Here is a 21,119-nt window from a genome sequence, read left to right as displayed (position 1 = left end):
AAACAGTTAAAGAGTATATTTTTCAGTATCAGTAATTTATTTATCAAAAGAAAAAAATTCATTTTGCTTCCATATAACTATACCATATAAGTTATTATTACATGTTTGTTGCCTTACAATTTACTCTAACCCTTACAGTATGTGAGCTCATCAAAGATCATATTCATTTCATTTCTCTCATCAAGAATATTTGCACTAGTCCCTATGTAAAAGAATAATACCTGTATAGGGATTTGATAAAAAAATAAAGAATAAGTAGAAAGTGTGATTAAGGTGGGACTCCAAATAAATATAATCAATTGTGTTTACAATTAGGTCACCAACATTGTCCAGTCTAAAAAATGCCTCAAATTTACTAACAACTTTTTTTCAAATCTTGCAAAACTGGGTCAAGTGACAATTTGACGCTTCACTTTTACACATATTAACTGTTAAATAAACAATACATTCCAAACTACAATCCTGGCAATTCGGTACAGTGTAATGGTAAAGAAGAGTGTATTGTAAAATGTGATAGTGACTTAGACAAGACTGACAGTATCAGACAAGTACCAGGGCTTCGATGAATAGTTTAATCTAGGTATGTACCGCCATGGTACAACATGATTCAATGTATTCTGTACAACACAACTGTTTCACACATCAACTAGGTCCAGTTCTAAGTCCTCTATGTCACTCAACAATGATGATTTCTTTGCTACTTTTTCCAACTGTTCTTTGGCAGGTTCCTTGATTTCACCTGACTTTATTTTACTTTCGAGATCCTCAATCTGTCTTAATTTCTTCTTCAGATTTCTGATTTTCTTTTCGATTTCAGCTTTATCTTCTATTGGCGCCTCTGATTGGTTCGAGCTTTGTTTCAATGACTCTGATTGGTCCTTTGAGAGTGAGGAATCAGCTAATGACCTGGTCACAGATTCTATATTTCCAGCATGACCTTGCTGTTTCTTCTTTTCTTTCCTTTTAGCATTTTTCTTAGCAGCCTTAGACATTCCTGCGAAGGGGTCAACCTGAGACGTGTCCTTGTCCTTCGGAGTAATATCGTCCGGGTTCATTCCTGGAGGGAGGGATGATTTACTCTTTATCCACTGAACACCACGATTTTCATACCTGCGATTTGACAGTACACAAAACATTATAACCAATTATTATTTCTCTGTTATTAACCCCTTTCACCCCTATGAAACTTTTGTAGACATTACCATGCATTGATATGGATGAGTCCATTATGTCTACAGTGGTGAAAGGGTTAAAGGTAAACCTAACAGAAACAGTATATTTTAGATGCTTACATTGAGAGAATTTCTTAAAATAAGCTCTTGTTAACATATTTCAGAAAAATACACCAAACTGACGAAAATTTCCTTCAGAAAACAATTCAACTGTAACTTTTGTCTGCTTACGTTGGCATTTCCTCCTGTGGTACATAACCATCCTTGACCTTCCTTGGTTTTCGCCAAGTACCATCAGGCCTCTGAGATGCTGGTATATAATACTCACCTGGAAAATAAATTAATTATACTTTTAATATAAACAAAAACTTCATCATCAGTAGCCATTTTAGATAAACTATGGAAATACACTTAACATTCACAAAACTGATTTCACACCAAAAAAGTTCTTCTTTTAGACAGTATACGTACAAGTTTAGGGTTTTCGAGAGTGAGAGTTATTTACAAAATATAAATAGCTCAGAAACCTTGAAATGACATATATTGACATGCATATAGTCTACCTTGAGTATACATGACTACTGGTGTAGCGAGTCTTCATTTTATTCCAGTCTTTCTCATAAATATGACTTTGGGCCACAAACAATACAAAATCAATTTTGTGAAAGTTTACACATATCCTGAAAGTTCCCACTTTGAACATATTTCTCAATTACAATCTGCAATATTATAAGACTTAGAGCATGTTTGGATTAATGAATTATATACTCAATAACAATCTGCGATATCTCAAGAGACTGCATAGGCACACCTATGATATATTTTAAGACTTTTGACCCAAATTACAGTTTATGATATATTATTTTATATAAGATGACTTTACATGGATGATAGTCTATATCTCATGAGCTTTTGGTGGACCATTTTTTGTTGTTTTTGTTTTAACTCAACAGCAGTTTATGCCTGTGTGAGGTTGGAAAATATTTTTCCTCCCCTGTTACATTACTGTTGAAATGGAGAATTAGGTGAAATAAAAGCACATAAAGTTCTTTAACACTTTAAGTGGAAAAGGACATTATATTTTCAACCTGATCCAATAAATAATAAAAGAGGTACAATTGTGCACAAAAATTGTCTATTTTTTTAAAAACTTTTTTCCACAAATGAGCATCATTGTATTCATTGAAAGAATAGGGCCCTCTATCATGATGTTGAAGAAATTTATGCGTTTTATTTCACGTGACTGTCCATATAAATAACAGGTCCAGTACACTCTGCCGATTGAGCTATGTAGCTGTAAAGACATATAACAGCTCTATTGACCTATCTGAAATAGGTCTTTGGAGCTACCCGGTATTTACATGTGATTTTCTTTGATAAGGAAAACGAAACAAATTCGCTTTAGAAAGAAGATTTTATCATTATGTTGATAACAAAAGACATTAAATATAAGTATTCTTTATTTTTTTTTATTAATAATGATGTAAAAAAATCGGAAATTTTACAATTATGAAAAATGAAAAGAAACATCTAAATGTATACTTTTTGTAGTCAACATTACCATAAACCTTATTGTTTTATGCGACTTTGCTTTAATTTAATGAAAATTGAAATCTGAGAAAATAGAGCTCAATACAACTATAATTTATAGGTGAATATAGCTATATAGGTCTTAATAGCTATATAGCTCAATCTACTGAGTGTAGTAAGTGGACCTGAATAATAAGATTGTTAAGGAGCCCACAGCCTGGTCAAGATGAGAAGATGCTTCAACAAATACACATCAAATGAATATTGGTTTTCATTTCACACCTGTCTTTTCATCTCGGATAACACCGTCTCTTTCGATGGATTCCGCAGTAGCCATTATTGCTATTTCAGAGATATACCACCGAACTATATATTCAAACTTTTCATTTAACTCAAAACATTCTACACATGTGTTTATGGAACTCTTCTGGACAAAAAGGAAAAATTATAGAAAATCATTAGAACGTTTTGATTGGAAGGCAATGCTTTACAAGCGTTGTTGAGATCGTGATCCTACCAAGCGGCAGAAAACCTCAGCATGGCGAACGCATCAGAAGATTTCCTTGCTGAAATAGCAAAGATGAAGGTAAATGTTGTAATATTGCATCGCTAATTAAATATTTTCTTTGACCTTGTAATGTTTTGAAAATGTGCGCATGCGGTAGCACACTTTTATTCATCCGGTAATTGGTTTGATTCCATCATTTGATCGATGTTTGTGTCCGCAACTGAAGAACACATCCTTAGATCAGCTGATCATATGTTGGTAAACATATTCTATCAGGCGCAGTGTTGTTGCTTGTATTCTTACACTAATCATTTGATTAATCTGAAATAAATATGACCTTATATGCAACATGTATGCAATACTTTAGTCTGAACAGATAACAAAACGAAAATATATGATTTTGATCTGTTTTGGAATCCATTTTTTATGGTCAGTGAAAGTGGGAAACATTTTAGATGAAACAACTGTAAATTCGAACACTGCAAACCAATTTATTTCACGACGGAAGACGTTGCCTGTGCCCGCAAGGCTAACAAAATCGAGACTAAGTGAAGCCCCCCCCCCCCCCCCCCCCCCCCCCCCCCCCCAATTCTGATACAGATCATCTAGATATATATATAACCTGGTTGCATTTTGGTGCATTTTCACCTGTTAGTGTTACAGACTAAGCTATTATTCTGTAAAAGTTATAGTGGCTATTTGTTTTCCCAGATCCACCATCCAGTTAGTTATTATATAACATGATGCACAACATAACAAACAAATAAAGTGGAAGGTTTTATTACACACGACACTAGCAATATTACAAGCACAGACTAATGCATGACAAAACACATCTCAACAAGGTCCCCTAACAGTACCTCTTGTCACGCTACACGTTCCCATACATGTACGACATAAGACTTGGATGATTTACAGTAACACTACAACAAAACGATACCCACTGACTAACCAATGTAGGATTACTAGCCTAGATCTTCATCCTAGCCCAACTTCTCCGGGCACAAAAAGGTCTCCATAGAGTCTTAAACTTGACAGCCAGCTAACAAACTGATTATTTCCTGCGAAACGCTGGGTATACTCTGGTATGCCCCTCCTACTGACCCCTATATATATACATACCCGTATGCTTGGGTTAAAACCCTGTGGTCAAACCAGTTACACAAAATACTTGTCGCTAAAAGTACATTGACAGGGAATTCCCACCAGATGACTTAAACATGAATAAAATAACTATTCGGAAATGTAAAATGTAAAATTGCTACTATTCAAATACTTTTCCAAGAAGATTGTTACCTGCATACATAATGAAGGGGCTTGCATAAACATTGATAAACCTGGACAAAATGGTTGAACTGACCCATGTAGAGTATTTAATTCAATAATTATACTAGAATCTGATTTAAAACATTCATTTGAGCTTGCATCAAGATGCAAGAGGTTACATATATATATAGTGCCTAATGTTGATGTCATAATGTTTGATTCAGGTCCCAGATTTGAAGAAGGAATGCAAGTCTCGTAACCTACCGACAACTGGTACCAAGAAAGACTTGATTCAAAGGCTTAAAGCTGAGGTTTCTGAGGGTTCAGGTATGTACATATATAGCCATGTTGTACTAATTAAAGATAAAAGCCTTGTTATTTATACATTTTAGAGATGAAATGGTGTTAAATTATCATAATTAGGGCTTGTATCGGTGCCCTATAGTAATCACAAATTTTGTTCCTGGCTGATAACTTTGGTATTTATTGACCGATGTACATGAAACTTTGTCAAGATGTTCAGTTCACAAAAAAACCACATTGAGGTAAAAAGTCAAGGTCAAAGGTCATTAGGTTCGAAGGTCAAGGTCAAATTTTGCATCTTTTCACTGATGAATATTTTGTTATGATATGATGAAGCAAAGTTGATCAGAATTAAACAAGGAGTCAACCTGACCAAATGTCAAGGTCATTGGGTCAAAGGTCAAGGTTAAATTTTGTATCTTTTCACTGGTGAACATTTTGTTATGACATTATGCAGCAATGTTGGTCAGAATTAAACAAGGGGTCAATTGACCAAAGGTCACGGTCAAATTTTGTATCTTTTCCCTGATGAACATTTTGTTATGACTTTATGAAGCAAAGTTTGTCGGAATTTAACAAAGAGTCATCTGACCCAAGGTCACTCGGTCAAAGGTCAAGGTAAAATTAAGTGTTTTTTTTTGCAGGTGAACATTTAATTATAATTATGACACTGTGAAGCAATGTTTGTGGGAATTAAACAAGGAGTCATTTGACCAAAGGGCAAGGTCACTGGGTCAAGGTCAAGTTTTGTATCTTTTCACTGATGAACATTTTGTTATGACATTATGAAGCAAAGTTGGTCCGAATTTAAAAAGGAGTCAACTGACTTAAGGTCAAGGTCATTTTATGTTATTATGTAGCAAACTTGTACAGAACTTAAAACAGAGTCAACTGACCTTAGGTTTAGGTTACAGGGTCCAAAGGGTCAAGGTCAAGTTTTGTATTTTTCACTGATGAACATTTTGTTATGATATTATGAAGCCAAAGTTGGTCGGAATTAAAGAATAAGTCAACTGACCAAAGATCAGGGTTAATGGTCAAGGTCATTTCGGTCCAAAGGTCAAAGACAAAGTGGATCTCTGACTTTGACCCTGGCTCTTGATGAAGGAGGTATATAAGGTGAAATAAAACAAATCAAAACTAACAAATGAGTATTGCACAGGTATTTACATTTCTGTTAGCCCAGCAAATATGGGGGTGGAAGGAAACAAGACTCTCATCATAGTACATGTAAAATGTATATTTTCAAATTGCTTCCTTGCGATTCTTTTTGAAGGTCAAACGTCAAGCTCAGCTATATGGGCAGATTGCTTCTTGATGATTATGGGGGATATATTACCACAAGGCGGGGCCCTTACTGACCTGTCAGTGTTCTAGTTATAAACACTCTTATAATTATAATCCTTTGACATTATCACATTACATATATACAGTATTTTTTTTAGCTCACCTGGCACGAAGGGCCAAGTGAGCGTATGCCGTTGTGCGTCGTCCGTCGTCAATATTTTACTTTTAAACGACTTCTTTTCAATAACCAACAGGCCCAGGTTACTGATATTGAGCCTGTAGCATGCTGGGTTGAAGTGCTACCAAGTTTGTTCAAATGAATGACCTTGACTCACTTTCAATGTCACATGGGTCACATGTTGCAAAATCTTCAAACAACTTCTTATCAAAAACTGAAAGACCCAGGGTACTGATATTGGGCCTGTATCATGCTGGGATGATGGGCTACCAATTTTGTTCAAATGAATGACCTTGACCCACTTTCAAGGTCACAGGGATCACATATGTAAATATCTTATAACGACTTCTCAATAACCAAAAGGCCCAGGGTACTGATATTGGACCTGTAGCATGCTGGGATGAAGAGCTACCAAATTTGTTCAAATGAATGACCTTGACCAATTTTCAAGGTCACAGGGTCCAAATGTCGTAAAAGGCCCAGGGTACTGATATTATGAAAGGCTACCAAATTTGTTCAAATGAATGACCTTGACCCACTTTCAACCTAATGTCCTTGTTCGACATTCAAGGTCACATGCGTCATATGTTTAAATCTTTTAATAGGTTCTTATGAATCAAACACTGATATTCTGCCCGTAGCTGTATTTTAGTCAACTTTTAAGATTACAAGTGTGATATAAATACCAGGTGAGCGATGCAGGCCCGTTGGGCCTCTTGTTAGAATTATTTTCAGCCGAGCCAGGACATCTTTTTCAAAATCTTTGGTGAGTCCCTTTACTAAGAGATGTAATGAGTTCTCATAAAGTTGTTGAGTCCCTTGACTAAGAGATGTAATGAGTTCTCATAAAGGTGGTTCTGTCCATCTGTCCATTACATGTTAAGAAGAATTGCTCAGTCCATATCTTGAACACTATTGATGAACATGGATTGTATGAGCTTCAATTATGCAGCGGGGAATGTCCTTCTGAATGCTGTATTTGACCTACTTTCTGTGCTTCAACGACTTGGTTATTTTTATGCATGTATGTGACATGTGTTTCAAGAGTTAAGATTTCAATATACCATAACTGACACACTCACCTTTCGTCAAGCTTGAGGCAGTCAGGGTTTGACAAGCTAGAGTAGTTGTGTAAAGATATGGGGGCTCCTTCCCAGCAATGTCAATTATATCCGGGTATCCAGTTTCTTCTCAAATGAAATCCCCCCTTCTGGCTGCAAACTGACTTCTATCCAAGCCAACACAGGTGTGTTTTTTTTTAAATATAAACTTCATTTGAAAATGTTTTTTGCATAATATTTTTGAAATAAATCAAGTTGAATTATGATATTGACTAAGATCGAGTACTTGTGTATTGCAGGTGAGGACAAGGTAGAGGAGGACGTTGCTGATGTGGCTGATGATTCTGTGGAGGATGCAGTATGTTGTTCTTATGTTTCAATGCTTAGGTTATATATGTGAATAATTTGAAAATATTTCAATTATAATTTGAGAATCGGTTGATTGAGCCCACTGATAACAATAATAAATTACAGATTGACTCAATTCATACACAAGAAAAGCCGAAAACTAAGTGAAAATTATAATATCATAATATGGTTTAGAAAATGCTAAAAATAGTAGAGTTAAAATTCTGATATATGATTGTAATAAGTTCTTAAAAAATGTTAATTTGCAATAACTACATGTATACAAATAAACTATGGTTGTTTTTGCCTTATAGCTTGAACTTTACATTTTACCACATTGATATCCGCAGTGAAGTGATCATAAGTCATTTCTGACTTTATTTTACTGGTACAAACAACACAAGTCTAGGTATAAATAAGATGGTGTAGATGGTTGATGTTGAGGTGTTTGGTGAATCTCTGAATTACTATAGATATATTTTGTTGTTTATACAGCTTGATCAGGTCTTAGGAGAAGATGACACAGCCCCGAAGGAAAGGTAACTCTCTCTGAAATTGTGTACTATATGGAGACATTTATTAAATCACATGATTGCTCATGTGAGCTTTTGCCATCCGTCATCGTCTTTTAAACAGTTGCACATTTCGACTTCTTCAGAATTACTTGTGCTATTGACTTCAAACTTGGTGTAAGTATTCCTTATAATGTCCTGACAAAGTGTTGTTATTTTTCATGCCAATCAAAAAATTCAAGATGGCCACCCTGGCATCTGATTGGCTGGGACATTTTCGACTTCCTCTGTAGAAAGTCTCAAGCAAATGACTCTTAACTTGGTACAATTATTCCATTTGATTTCAAGAACCAGTGTTCTTACTTTTGATGCCAATCCAAAAATTCAAGATTGTAATCCTTGCCTCTGATGATTTGTTGAGACAATTTTAACTTGTTCTCAAGAATGACTGCACTGAATGACCTTGCAAATATTTGATAATTGAAAACCTGGATCATTTAACTCAATTGAGTGCCATATAAATGGTTTAGACATTCTCAACTTTTTTGAACTCATGTGATCGTTAAGGCACTTTGAGCATCTTGTTACTGGTACTTTTGAAAGATAGTTAAGTCACCTAATCTTCAGCTGTTTATGACAAAGTACTGTCAGCAATCAGTTTGAATGTTCTCATTATTAAAGACAGAATCTTTACTCTGGGCCTGTTTTTGCATAACAAACGGTTTGTCTGGTTTTAAATGTAACGTTTTCAGGTATAAATCCTGGTGGACATGCGATTGTGTTTATATGTAATGTTTATAAAATGTTTAATTTATTCAAACAATCCATAGATTTTATAAAATATTTCTATCTTTGTGCAAAAGTTTATAATTCTTTTTAAAAGAATTGACAAGATTTTTACACAAGTTAAAATATGTCATCAGTTAAGTCAGTTTCTGACTTTCTGTGGGGTGCTCTATAAATCTAAACCTAGGTTTTTGAAAATATTCAAAATCTTGGTTGTGCTTTTTGGAAATTTTCTTGAAGTTGACATGAATTTACTAAAAAAATATATGTGAGATAATTTTCTGATTTGCAGTGTCACTGTCAGCAAAATAAAGGAACAAATCACTGCTCCAGACTCTGATGATAAACCCGTGTCAACAAAAGCTATCGATGAAAATGATGTAAGTCAAGCTGATCTCCCAATGATGTCACAGTGACACTCTAATGTTGATAAGCCATATTTTGATTATCAATCTTTCTTATTCAGCAAGCTAAGGCAATGTGAATTTTGCTAAATACACAATCAGAATCAAACACATAACTAGATATTGAAGCCCTATGTTTTGTTATCATTAACTAAGTTGTGTTAGAAATTTTAAATGCCGACTTAATCATGTCATTTCATGATTTACACTTGTTTTATGTAAATGGTATCACTGCATCAGAAATTACTGTGAAGAAAAAATCCTCTCATATGTCCATGGTTGTTGCGAGGATGTTAAACGGTAAACCCCTAACAAACAGATTGATCCACTCGGAGGTTCATGCCACCCCATTCTACAAAACAATTTTTTGCATGTTGATAAAGAGGTGATTATTTTGCATCCCTAACGAACATTTATTACATTTGATCCAGAGATTGAAGATGAGAGTACAGAAATTTGGTGCAGTCAACCCGGAAGTAAAGAAACAGCTAAGGGCTGAGAGGTATTGTTGATTCTGTGAACGAGACAGACATTGCCTACAACTAATAGCATGTGTTGTGCATTGTTTGGCATATAATACTTTTGAACTTTCCACCATTCTGACAGCAATAAAACCACTCTTTTTACAAAAATAGAAAACAGCAAAACTTTGATTGAAAGATATTTCCAATTCTGCAAATATTTTCAGTATTGATATTCAAAGCAGATATGGGCATCCAGAAGAACTATCAGAAGTGTTTTGGTATTAATTTTAAGTGATTCAGTAATCGACACAGAAATCCAGGAGTTTTATAATTTTTATCTAAAAAAGAATTTGAACGCAGTTATAGGAATCGAGGTGAATCATTATTTTGATCTATAAAATTTGAATGCAGTCAGAGGAATCAAGATGTTTCATAACTTTGATTTATAAAATTGGCTGTTGAAGATCGTGATGAACTTGACATCAAAACAACAACAGACACATAAAATTGAAAGTACATTGTACATGTACATATTCTGTATGAACATTTGGGATGTTGTGATTTTTTAATGGCTATCTTCACATTAGGGTGATTTAACAGCTGCAGTATCACGATTCCTGTTACTTGTTTCAGAGAATTCCTGTTACTTGTTTCAGAGAATTCCTGTTACTTGTTTCAGAAAATACCTGTTACTGGTTTCAGAGAAAATAAGATCTGATATAACAGAACCCCCCTGTTCATTACCCACTCCCATCCTTAATTGTGCTATATAGTAGTACATTTATGCACATATTTGTTAATATGTAGCATCTTATAATATCTCAAAATCTCTAAATGTTTGTCAGACTTATGTCCACTTAAATGATATAAATTGAAACTTTCCAACAATAGATATTTTGTAACTCAAAGCCTCAAAAACGTAATGTCATTTTTTAATCACAAGTATATATATACATTTTATATCAGTTCCCGTGATGAACCTCTAAAGAGGAAAAAATGCTAGGAAATCCGAAGAAACTGTTGTCTCTTGTTTTATATATATATATATATATATATATATACATGTGTCAGGTCTTTAAAAGAAATGTAAAAGCATTATTGTTATGCAAATTCAGGAAAAAATACCAATTTACAGTGCAATTATTTCACCTAGGTTTGGAACAAGCGAGGTAACTGCCAAAGGAGGAGATAAAATATCGCCTGCACCGGTAAGTCTATCATCCAGGCTGACAATCATTGGATTCAATTACAGTCATTATAGCTATATTTCATTTCTAAAGCTTTGTTATTATTTGAGATTGAACTTGATCATTTTCCAGTTTTTAAAAGAGTACCCATGGCCAGTTATTCTATGATAGTGAAGGGGAAGTTTAAACATGCTACCTTACAAAACTATTTATTGTAGATTTCAAGGTAAGATTTATCTGTTATGTGGCTGTATTATAAACAGACTTATTGTGTTTATCTAGGCTGCAGACATGGACAAACTGAAGAAGCGAGCAGAGAGATTTGGAACGGTCACATCAACAGTTCTCACCAAGGTTATCATCTATTTCTGATTACCACAAAAGTGTTAAATAAAAGGAGATGCAGGGAATTCAGCATTGGAAATACATCTTTTTTTTTACAGTCTATTTATATTTTATTCCTTATTAATGTGAACAATATTCATTTATTGGGTAGCTTGACAAAGGGAACAGTCTGTTTTGAAACATTGCAACACATACTATGTACATTGTTATTGTGTAAAGGAAAATTTGATGTTATACGTATACATTTATTGTGTTTTGAAGTGAAAAAAATAACAGGGATCTCTCAGTTGTTATTATGGTATATGTACTAGTAGAATTTATATTACCTGTTGTCTGTATTACAGGTGGATGAGACCCAGAAGTTAAAGAAGCGAGCTGAGAGATTTGGTGCAATCACCTCGACCAGTCTGTCTAATGTAAGGGGGAGTGGCCTATTAATGACATTGGTTATTGTTAAACATTTGTTTACTTCATAGCCTAATTCAGGGAAACAACAACTTAGATGATTAAATTCACTGATCTCCATAGTGGTAACTTGTATGTGATTAGAGCACAGGTCCTAATTTCATGAAAGTGAAAACTGATATGATCTTATTTTTGTTTCGGTGATTTAACACAGTGTGACTTCACAAAAATAGTTTTTATTGTGAGACGAGTTATATAATGTGGAAGTATTTGTAAATGTCGAAGACGTTTGTAGTGTCCTAAACATAGCAGTGTACCTTTATTGTTAAACTTTTGGAAAATTTGAAATTTATCCACCTGTTGATTCCTACAATGAAGGTGACAGATGCAATGCTTTATTTAATTAAAAGAAAAAAATGGAAATTAGATTGGTACTATGTTCTTGCTCTGGTTTTACAAAACATCATGATTAGGATTTTTCTCTCCTAATTTCTCATAAGGAAGGCATTGTAAAGTAAGGAGAAAATCTGTGGTCAAGGCAGCCAGTGTTTGATTCCCTGAGCGGACGTGAAAAAAGAAATGGGGTCACCGGCCCGATCACATGGGTTTTCTCCGGGTACTCTGGTTTCCTCCCATATTAAGACACCTCCCACCCTCTAAAATCCGGGCCAAAAAATGTGATTAGTATAAGTTGTAAAAACTTGTTTCATAATTGTTCTAAAATAAATAAAGGTTATATTATAAGGAGCTTGTTTCATAATTGTTCTAAGATAAATAAAGGTTATATAATAAGGAGAAAATCTTCGTTCACACTAAATAGGAAGGTTTGTGAAGCCGGATCCATCAGCTCTACTAGTGGTATTACAAAGCCAAGGTCACTAACAACATTTCAATCCCAGTGTATATGTATGTCTGGGTTTGGCTTAAGGCTTTCAGCAAATTGTATAATTCCTAAAAGTTAGCATATAGTAAATATCTAAGATTTTACAAAAAGTGTCATTTGGGGAAGTGACAGTTAATTGAAGTATCAGTTGATAAGAATTCAATCCCTATTCCATATCCTTGCTTTATGAATACATGTATTATTAAATTTCATAGGCAATATGTACAAATACAAATTTTTGTTACATTTTTGCCAGTGAAATCTCGGATTCTATCTACGTGATGAAACCAAAATCTTTCACTCTGTGACATATATCAGAAGTGATATTTGCACACTGAAAATATCGCTTTTTGGTATTGACCAATCATAACGGTATCTCCTATTCGCTGCATTCAAAGGCAACAGTGTTTTGTTTAGATTCAAATGAAGCGACGGTAGAATAAGTGGTCGTTATGGCAAATGTTTGGTACACACACTTAAGTATTTTCATAAATATACAATTAATATTGCTGCGCACTCGTGAAAAAATATCAAAATATTAGCCACACTTGTGAAATATATTTGTTATTACTGAAGACACCATTAAATATCCTCTATATTTACAAGAATAATTTACCTACTGATAAATGTCACTGATGAATGTTTACAGACGGAGAATCAAGGCAAATTACTGAAGAGGAAAGAAAGATTTGGCGTAACCACAAGTGCTGTAGATGCATCAGAGGTTGATGTAAGTTTGAAACTATAAGACAGATTGTATTAAAAACGAAAATGGACAATCCTCTTGATTAATTCATTCAGAAAGTTTGGAAATCATATGAAAGGAGGTCAAGTAAATTGTACACAATACAGATCCATTGATCAAATGTCATGTTACCCGTGACAAATATTGTTAAAAAGTAAAGTGTGTCCTCGTACCAATTGAGACAGAGCCACTAAAATATCATCTGATACTATGTCTCACTCTTCTACTGATCCCATTTACTTCAGGCCAAGAAAAAGAAGCGTGCAGAACGGTTTGGGTTGACGTGAAGTTCGGCAGTGTTTCATTAACATTTCACTTCATCTTATCAAAATCAGGTCATTCATCCCACTCCACACGACGGACTTCAAGGAGACCTATGTCATCATTTTGCCTAAATATTCATACAGTTTTGTTTATAATGTTATTTGCCAATATAAAAACAGATAAATACATAATTGATACAGTAAGCAGAATTTTTCATGCTTTGGTAGTTTAGCATGGAAATAATTGAACATAGTTGTTGTTGATAAAAGAATTTGGTTGGCAATTATTTTACAAAATCTTTCATTGTGTGTATAAAAAATGAATTTGAATAGTCTCGACATAAAATAAGTGTGATAACCGATTATGATGGATAAGAAGCTGAAGCGTGATTCAAGATGTAGTGTGATTAGATTTTCATTGATATTTGATGTTTTATGTCATGGCAGAGATTAATTAATGAATTAATCTGTTGTCATTGTACAATGTGATGGGGGCACTTAATGTATTTTATTTTAGTTAAGAATTTGCACAAATAGAAATTGACTGGTCTATTATATGGTTGATTTCTAAACTTCAAAATTTCAACCAGTACTATTGACCTTTGTATTGTGTGCAGCACATTTGCATTTGGGTGATGAGATTTTCTAAAAAGTGTTTTATCAAAATAATGTAAAAGACGATATTAATTTGATGCCTTCTCCATTATTCAGCTGTAAATGGATATTAAACGGATCTTCTCTTTTTCTCAGTATATTCATGGTCATAAAGTTTGCTGGGTATTTAATTTCATGCTATCTTTGGTAACTGTAAATAAAGCAAAATTTGATTCCCTTCAAAAGTTACCAACTATACATTACAACTCCCATGCTTGACTAAAAAGGGTAAGTGATTCTGGGGTTTATCAGAGTTGGAGTAGGGTTAGGGAGCCGAGGGCAAGTTAAGGGTTGATAACATGAAAGTTTATCTATGTGTGTGACCAGAGATTCTGTTGTAAGAGTGGTTGGGTGGCTGGCTGTGCGTGCATGGGCACAAGTTGTAAGGAGGGCAGGTTTTATTGAGTACACCACTTTATAATTAGCACTAGTATAGATATTTCCATGCAGCCTTATCGTTTTTAGCTGTAATAGATTTTATGTTTATGTCGAATCTAGTCCCTAGATTTTCTTAACCTTAAAGACATGAAATTATTGACTTAATATTTTTCATAAATCATGTGAAATGTATGTGGTTAAATCATGCTTGAAGAAATTTTCGCAAATTAATTGTATTAAGAAATAAAAGTTGTTTTCCGTTAAAACCCTCCCAGACATACTAGATATTTTTAATAGAGCACAAATGTTCTTATCTGTATAAGATATGTTCTTACAGATTTCAGGCTGTTTTTACCTATTTTAGGTTTTCATAACATAACCAACATGCATATGTTTTGTCATTTTCAAGGCACCACAGTAGCAAAAGTTTTGTAATAAAATCAGATAAGATCACGTAACGTAATGTATAAACTTTGAGCAATTGCTTTGCAATGTTAGTACATTATAGTGTTAATGTGTGATTTCACATTGATTTTTTTTGTTACCATTAATGCAGATTTAATTAACCTTTAAATTGACTGAAAAATATCTTATTATCACATTGATTTGTGTGTTGCTATTTGATTGAAATGAGCTTGGGGGCCTGTTTCTAGCCATATTCTATTGTCTGACCATTAACATTTCATGACATCAGGGACCTAATTTTAATGATAGGGACATGCATATTCCACAGTAGTCATGGTAACATGCATGCTGTTTGCATGTGTATTTTTGTGGCAGTTTAAATTTTTGCAGGTTTCGTTGTAAAATGAATCCACAAGTTCAGTATGAGAATGAGCTTTTCTAATCATTTACATCATCGGACCTAATTTAATATAAATTGCAAATTCATTAAGGTGTGAATGTGTATTTTTTTACATAATATAAAAAAACAAAGCAAAATATTGTGGTAAACCAATACTGTAAACATTATGTGGTTAAGGAGTCCCAGCACACTGAATTGTAACTCTGACAAAAAAAAGAGTTCCAATTGTTTTACTTTTTCTGACTTGAGGTTTACTGCCGATTTACTATACAAAAGTGTTCAGCACAAAAGAAGTATAATTATGATTTCCTTTTTCTAAAACAAATATCGAAGCCAGAGGGATTCCACCCAAAGACCTCTTAATTATCAAGGGAGGATTGTGTCCATAGCCTCTATCTATTATAGGAATACTTTACTGCAACATTACTCAAAACATAACTTCAAAATGGTATAACACACTTAAAATCCGGAAGACCTGCATGTAGAAGGAGCGTCATGGGGCTCTCAACCTTAACGTTAGTATTGAGAAAGGGATCAAATTTTGTTGTTATGTGCAAAGTTTGATTTTTTTTCATGCAAGCAGTGAAAGAATTTACTTTTCTAACAGCTATGTTGAAGAAGTGTTGGCAACAAATACTTCTGAATACATTTATGTAATGTTTTATTAAATAAATCTGTTTATAATCCACTGGATGTTTGTGATTTAATATTCAATACATAAATCAGACAAATATATAGTTACCATACGGTGATACCGTACCACATTGTTCCTCCTTCAAATTCAGTGTTCAAAATAATTTACATTATCAACTTCTTCTCAAGAACCAGTGGATGAAATTTTCTTCAAACTTGGTTAGAATCATCCTTGGTATATGAGGCTACCAAATTGTAAAATTGGGATTCCTACCCCAACCATAGGGGCCAGGGCGGGGCCCAAAAGGGAAAATTAACCAATATTTCAAAAATCTTCTTCTCCAGACTCAGAGGTACTACAGTCATTTTCTCTGCATGGATGCAAAGGTCATCAGGGGCTTTATTTAAATTGTAAATTTCAGGACCCCCGAGCTATCCGTTCTCCCTTGGGGAGGGGGTAAAGTTTACTATAGTTTATATAAGGAAATAACACTTTTGGGTATATATTTTATCCATTTTCAGCAGAAAATTACTCAAACTTAGTCAGAATCATCTTTGGTAAATGAGAGTATTACTTTGTAAAATTGGGATTCCTGCCCCATCCCCAGGGGCTAGGGCGGGGCCCCAAAGGGAACATTTACCAATATTTTCAAATTCTTATCCTTTGATGACATGACAAGTATTGTATTTCACTTAGTTTACATGCTGATTTCCACATCACATCTAAACAATAAAATAAAGCTATCAGTACCTATGATATAACTCGGGTGACGGCTAAGGCCCCTGTGCCTCTTGTTCCTGTTTTTAGCTCACCTGGTCCGAAGGTTTACTAATACCCTGCTCCTATATGATTTATATAGGAGCAGGGTATTAGTTAGCCTTTGGCTAACAGTTCTAGTTATTAAAGGTTGTGAGGTCGCGTCACCGAGCGTTTCGAACTCCCTCCCCTGAAATAAGAGTGTCTGCCCCTTATTAATAAGTAGCTAAGTAGGAAACATACAAAATTTGTTTAGTCATTGTCTTTTGATAGTCACACCATACATGTCCGAGCTGAATGAAATATATGTGATATTAACGTAATCCGTATCATTCCAGTTTATAAATGAACGTAATCCAGGGTCGTTATCCGTATCAGCATATATATATCAACTGTATAATTTGATAAAAATATCGCTAACACTTGTGTTAAGTTCAGACTTCAATGTTGTTTTGTTGATGGGTCATTGGCCAAGACATGTGTTGTGTAAAAGTGATTTAATTAAATAATTACATTCAAATCTCCACGAAGCTGTATGTAAACTGAAGTCGGTATATATATATGATAATTCAGTCAAAACCAATTCAATTTAAAAGAATAAATATTGATATAGCAGCTTAAGACATACTTATGGTATAAAGACTGAGTTACAATGGCAAGTTTTCAGTATTTATACAAGAAAGCACATAAATACCTCTCACGTTCTTCCATCATGGGAGCATCTTACTCTGCCGTAAGCCGTATTTGGCGCAAAACCAACGTTTTGCTCCGACGTAATCCAAACAGCGAGTATTACTCTGACGTAAGCGAAATAGCGAGTATCGGGATTACCCCCGTGGTACATGTACTTGATAAATAGAAAGGCCACAGGGCGATACGTATTGCTGGGCGATACGTATTGCTGGGCGGTAAGATATTATTTACTTGTGGGACATAATTTTTTTAATTTTTTCATTATGCTCATATATATGCCTCGTAATTATGTTGTCACTAACCCTATTCTTAATATGAGGCCGCGAACCCTTGCAGAATAAGTGGACTTATTCACCCTGTATTTGTTCATCTCCCTGTATATCTTACCTTAATTCCACTTCTTTTTAGTTGGAGCTATTGTATTATTCCCATTTCGGTGTTCTCTCGGTTCTTTTAACTGTATACATGTTGGTTATAACGACTGGACTTTGGGGAGAGAAAAGAAGTAAAGCACGAGAGATAAGTTAGACCTGTTCTTATAACATTTTAACGGCTAAATCGTCATTAATAAGGATATGTAGCTATTGCGGATAAAGAATTGAAATGCAATTTCAAGTGGAGAGGCACACTCGTATATTTTTTTCAATATTTTTTTTTTCAATATTTTTATTTTCAAATTACTTTTACTACCTTGTTTTCTTAATTGGGTGACAAAGGAGTGTTCAGAGACAGTCGTCGAAGGAATGTAATTGTGACTATTCTTACTTTCCGATGACTGTAGACTAGAGTGAGAGGTATATCCACACTTTTAAGATAATTAGCCATCAGAGTTGGCCAGAAGGGCTGATTTAGAGCAATGTTTGAGTCGGTTTTGAACGTTGTGAAACATAAACCCCCACAAGGAATGCTTAACGATAAGTTGCTTCTAAGTAGAGCTATTTTTTGAATGAAGATGACTAAAAATTAGAGATTGTCAGGATGGCCAAATCAGACCGCCTGACTTACTTAAAAGGTGGATTATTTGTGTGTGAAAATTATGACGAACATAAGCCAATATTCTCAATCTCAGGAGGCTTTTAGACCATATTGATGGCTCATTAATTTCACTAAACAATCCTATGCAAAATTGTGGCAAATCTATATTGTACTTCAGATTAACTTGACACAGTTTTATTTTTCCATGCTTAACCTTACACGAAAGGTAGACATTACTGTTAATCTTCAAAAATTCTCTGAACAAATTCTGGATCCACCCCCTGGTCAGGTCTATAGAAAATATAATAAAAATTGCTGAGCATGGAAAAAAGAATGACAAATAAAAATGACAGTTAAATATTATATAAAATAATAAACTTTTTTACAATGAAAACGATCAAAAAATTAAACTGATGATTTTTTTTTTTTTTTTTTAGACATTCTCCAAATACAGGATTACGCATAAAAAATCAAAATTTCCTTAACGTAGATCTAGACTCCCCTTCTAATTGAAGTCACATGTCCTCCACACCAAGTCACTTTCCTCATAGGCTGTTGTATTTTGCGACAGTACATGGGGTCCTCTATATTGTCATTGAGCCTGTTATTGATATGTCCTTGAATCTCTCTCTCTACCTGTCTTATGTAGGTAGGTGTAACGGATCAGAGTACAAACAATATTAATCTGTAAAATGCCATGTCGATTTAAACTGACGACGCGTCATGATTAGTCCCCGATTACTATAACAATATGATGAAAATACCCTGACAGTTTCTGATTGGAAAACATTTAAGTATCTAAGTTTTGTAACCTGTAACACCATCATTGGTCGGGAAGTTTAATTACTCATATTGATATCTAAATCGAGAAGTGTCATAGGTAATGCCTACTGTCCCCTTTTATTGTATAGAATGACACATTGCTAGTCCGACCAATATGCCATTTAATTTCCATTTTACGGTAGACCCCTTACCGAAACTTAATATATACACAATGTTTAATATAATCGGAATTATATGGGAATACAAAGGAAGAAAGACAACTCTATAATACTGTCATGGATTCATACATAACGGTATATCATATTGTCTGTACACTTCCGTGTTGGATAAAGTGTCAAAGTTTACTATCGACGCTCTTACATTATAGTCAAGTCAAGTTATTATAGTGTCATATATCACAATTACATCGTACACGTATATAGTTACATAGCAGAGATCAATCATCTTAATGTACATATATATGGTTGTCTATTCTATTTCGGGTGAACACACTTTCGATCGATACATTTTTTTGTTATACGAGGCATAAAGTTCTTTTTCCGGAAGCGGTTAACTTTGCATAGCTAAATCATGTATCATCTGTGCATTGAATAAGTTTTGGATGATTTAGTGCTTGTTTAAACAGATTTTATTTTGGTATGGATTTGATATAATCAAAATGAATTGCACAAGATTGTATTTGATTTCATCAAAATTAATAACACGTAATCACAACTACCACTTATAAAAGCATTCTCTTCTCCATGTTTTATGTATGGCTGTAGATGTTTTTAAAAACTATTTTCCAGTAATGTCTTGTCTTCCTCCACAATACATTACTGACCTGGTGAAGATACAGAATTAGGATAAACATTTCAGACATGGAAACATATTTAGTATTCCTCAGGTTAGAACCATCGGGTACGGTAAGAAATATTATCGTTTCGAGGCCGCCGGGATGTGGAACAGTTACAGAATGAACCTGTGATTGTTCTAATATCAATGATAATAATAAAATACGACATTTGATATAGCGCCCTATCTAGCTAGAATAAGCCACCTGTGTTGTTGGAGTGGTATGGGAAGGAGAAAAACATTGGTAAATGGTTTACCTGTGTGGCTACATCTGCACATTTTACTCTTACGCATGTAATGCTTACTTTCATTTTATTGGTATTTATTCTTTCATTTTTAGTGTTCTTTCATTACATTATATTCCGTCTTTGCGTATTGCAGAGTTATCTTCTCTTGGGAACAGGTATTGATTGTTACGTCATTGGTTTGTGTGAGAAAATTACGTCGTTTTCTCAAAAATTGATGACGTTACTCTCACAAACAAATGACGTAACAATCAATACCTGTTCTCAAGAGAAGATAACTCTGCAATACGCAAAGACGGAATACTGCTACTTATATATCTTTATTCGTTTTCTTTGTTGTTTTTAATAATGATATATTAGCATGTATTCTGTCAATTTTTGTTTTTGCCATATTGGCATAGATATCAATATAGATATTACTCAGGTCCCTTATTATAATATTTAACTTGCTGCACGTTTGCTTGACCCTTAGCGCTAAGTTCTTTAATTTGCTATCTTTGATTGTAATGCTAGCTGTGGTATATATATCGTTGTGTTTTATTATGTATCATTGTTAGATTCAGATAGCAGCATTAAGACTAGTACCGACACATACTGAGAACGTCCCTTTAAACACATGATAATTGAAAGTGAAGTTCGTTTATTTATTGCCGATCAATTAACAGGGTCGGTTCAGGATAAGGCTTGAACTAAGCTAGCTGTCATAAAATACGGT

General features: G+C 34.2%; 2 protein-coding genes across 2 annotated transcripts; one reads left to right on the top strand and one right to left on the bottom strand.

Moving 5' to 3' along the window:
* LOC110451832 (partner of Y14 and mago-like) lies at positions 1 to 3,135 on the bottom strand. Its single transcript, XM_021500042.1, has 3 exons — positions 2,985 to 3,135; positions 1,404 to 1,500; positions 1 to 1,110 (listed from the first exon to the last, which is right to left on the bottom strand). Exons 1-3 carry the CDS (start codon positions 3,037 to 3,039, stop codon positions 636 to 638), a joined length of 627 nt encoding a protein of 208 aa, XP_021355717.1. The 5' UTR covers positions 3,040 to 3,135; the 3' UTR covers positions 1 to 635.
* A 53-nt stretch (positions 3,136 to 3,188) lies between these two features.
* Positions 3,189 to 16,172, top strand: LOC110451816 (SAP domain-containing ribonucleoprotein-like). The gene is made up of 11 exons (XM_021500009.1): positions 3,189 to 3,288; positions 4,701 to 4,803; positions 7,605 to 7,663; positions 8,149 to 8,192; positions 9,244 to 9,331; positions 9,787 to 9,857; positions 10,973 to 11,027; positions 11,289 to 11,360; positions 11,696 to 11,767; positions 13,289 to 13,369; positions 13,630 to 16,172. Exons 1-11 carry the CDS (start codon positions 3,241 to 3,243, stop codon positions 13,669 to 13,671), a joined length of 735 nt encoding a protein of 244 aa, XP_021355684.1. The 5' UTR covers positions 3,189 to 3,240; the 3' UTR covers positions 13,672 to 16,172.
* Positions 16,173 to 21,119: the final 4,947 nt, after the last annotated feature.

Source organism: Mizuhopecten yessoensis, unplaced genomic scaffold (assembly GCF_002113885.1).
Source record: "Mizuhopecten yessoensis strain PY_sf001 unplaced genomic scaffold, ASM211388v2 scaffold6211, whole genome shotgun sequence".
Classification (NCBI taxonomy): Eukaryota; Metazoa; Mollusca; class Bivalvia; order Pectinida; family Pectinidae; genus Mizuhopecten; species Mizuhopecten yessoensis.
The sequence above is the reverse complement of the archived record's forward strand: the minus strand, read 5'-3'. Positions and strand labels throughout refer to the sequence as shown.

Bases quoted from the DNA above. Each gene is read 5' to 3' on its own strand.
- LOC110451832 (XM_021500042.1), bottom strand. From the start codon at position 3,039: ATGGCTACTGCGGAATCCATCGAAAGAGACGGTGTTATCCGAGATGAA. The intron at 1,501-2,984 runs GTGTGAAATGAA...TTTATTTTCCAG, and splicing joins TATCCGAGATGAAAAGACAG to GTGAGTATTATATACCAGCA. The intron at 1,111-1,403 runs GTAAGCAGACAA...GTCAAATCGCAG, and splicing joins CCACAGGAGGAAATGCCAAC to GTATGAAAATCGTGGTGTTC.
- LOC110451816 (XM_021500009.1), top strand. From the start codon at position 3,241: ATGGCGAACGCATCAGAAGATTTCCTTGCTGAAATAGCAAAGATGAAG. The intron at 9,858-10,972 runs GTATTGTTGATT...TATTTCACCTAG, and splicing joins AAACAGCTAAGGGCTGAGAG to GTTTGGAACAAGCGAGGTAA. The intron at 11,361-11,695 runs GTTATCATCTAT...TCTGTATTACAG, and splicing joins CATCAACAGTTCTCACCAAG to GTGGATGAGACCCAGAAGTT.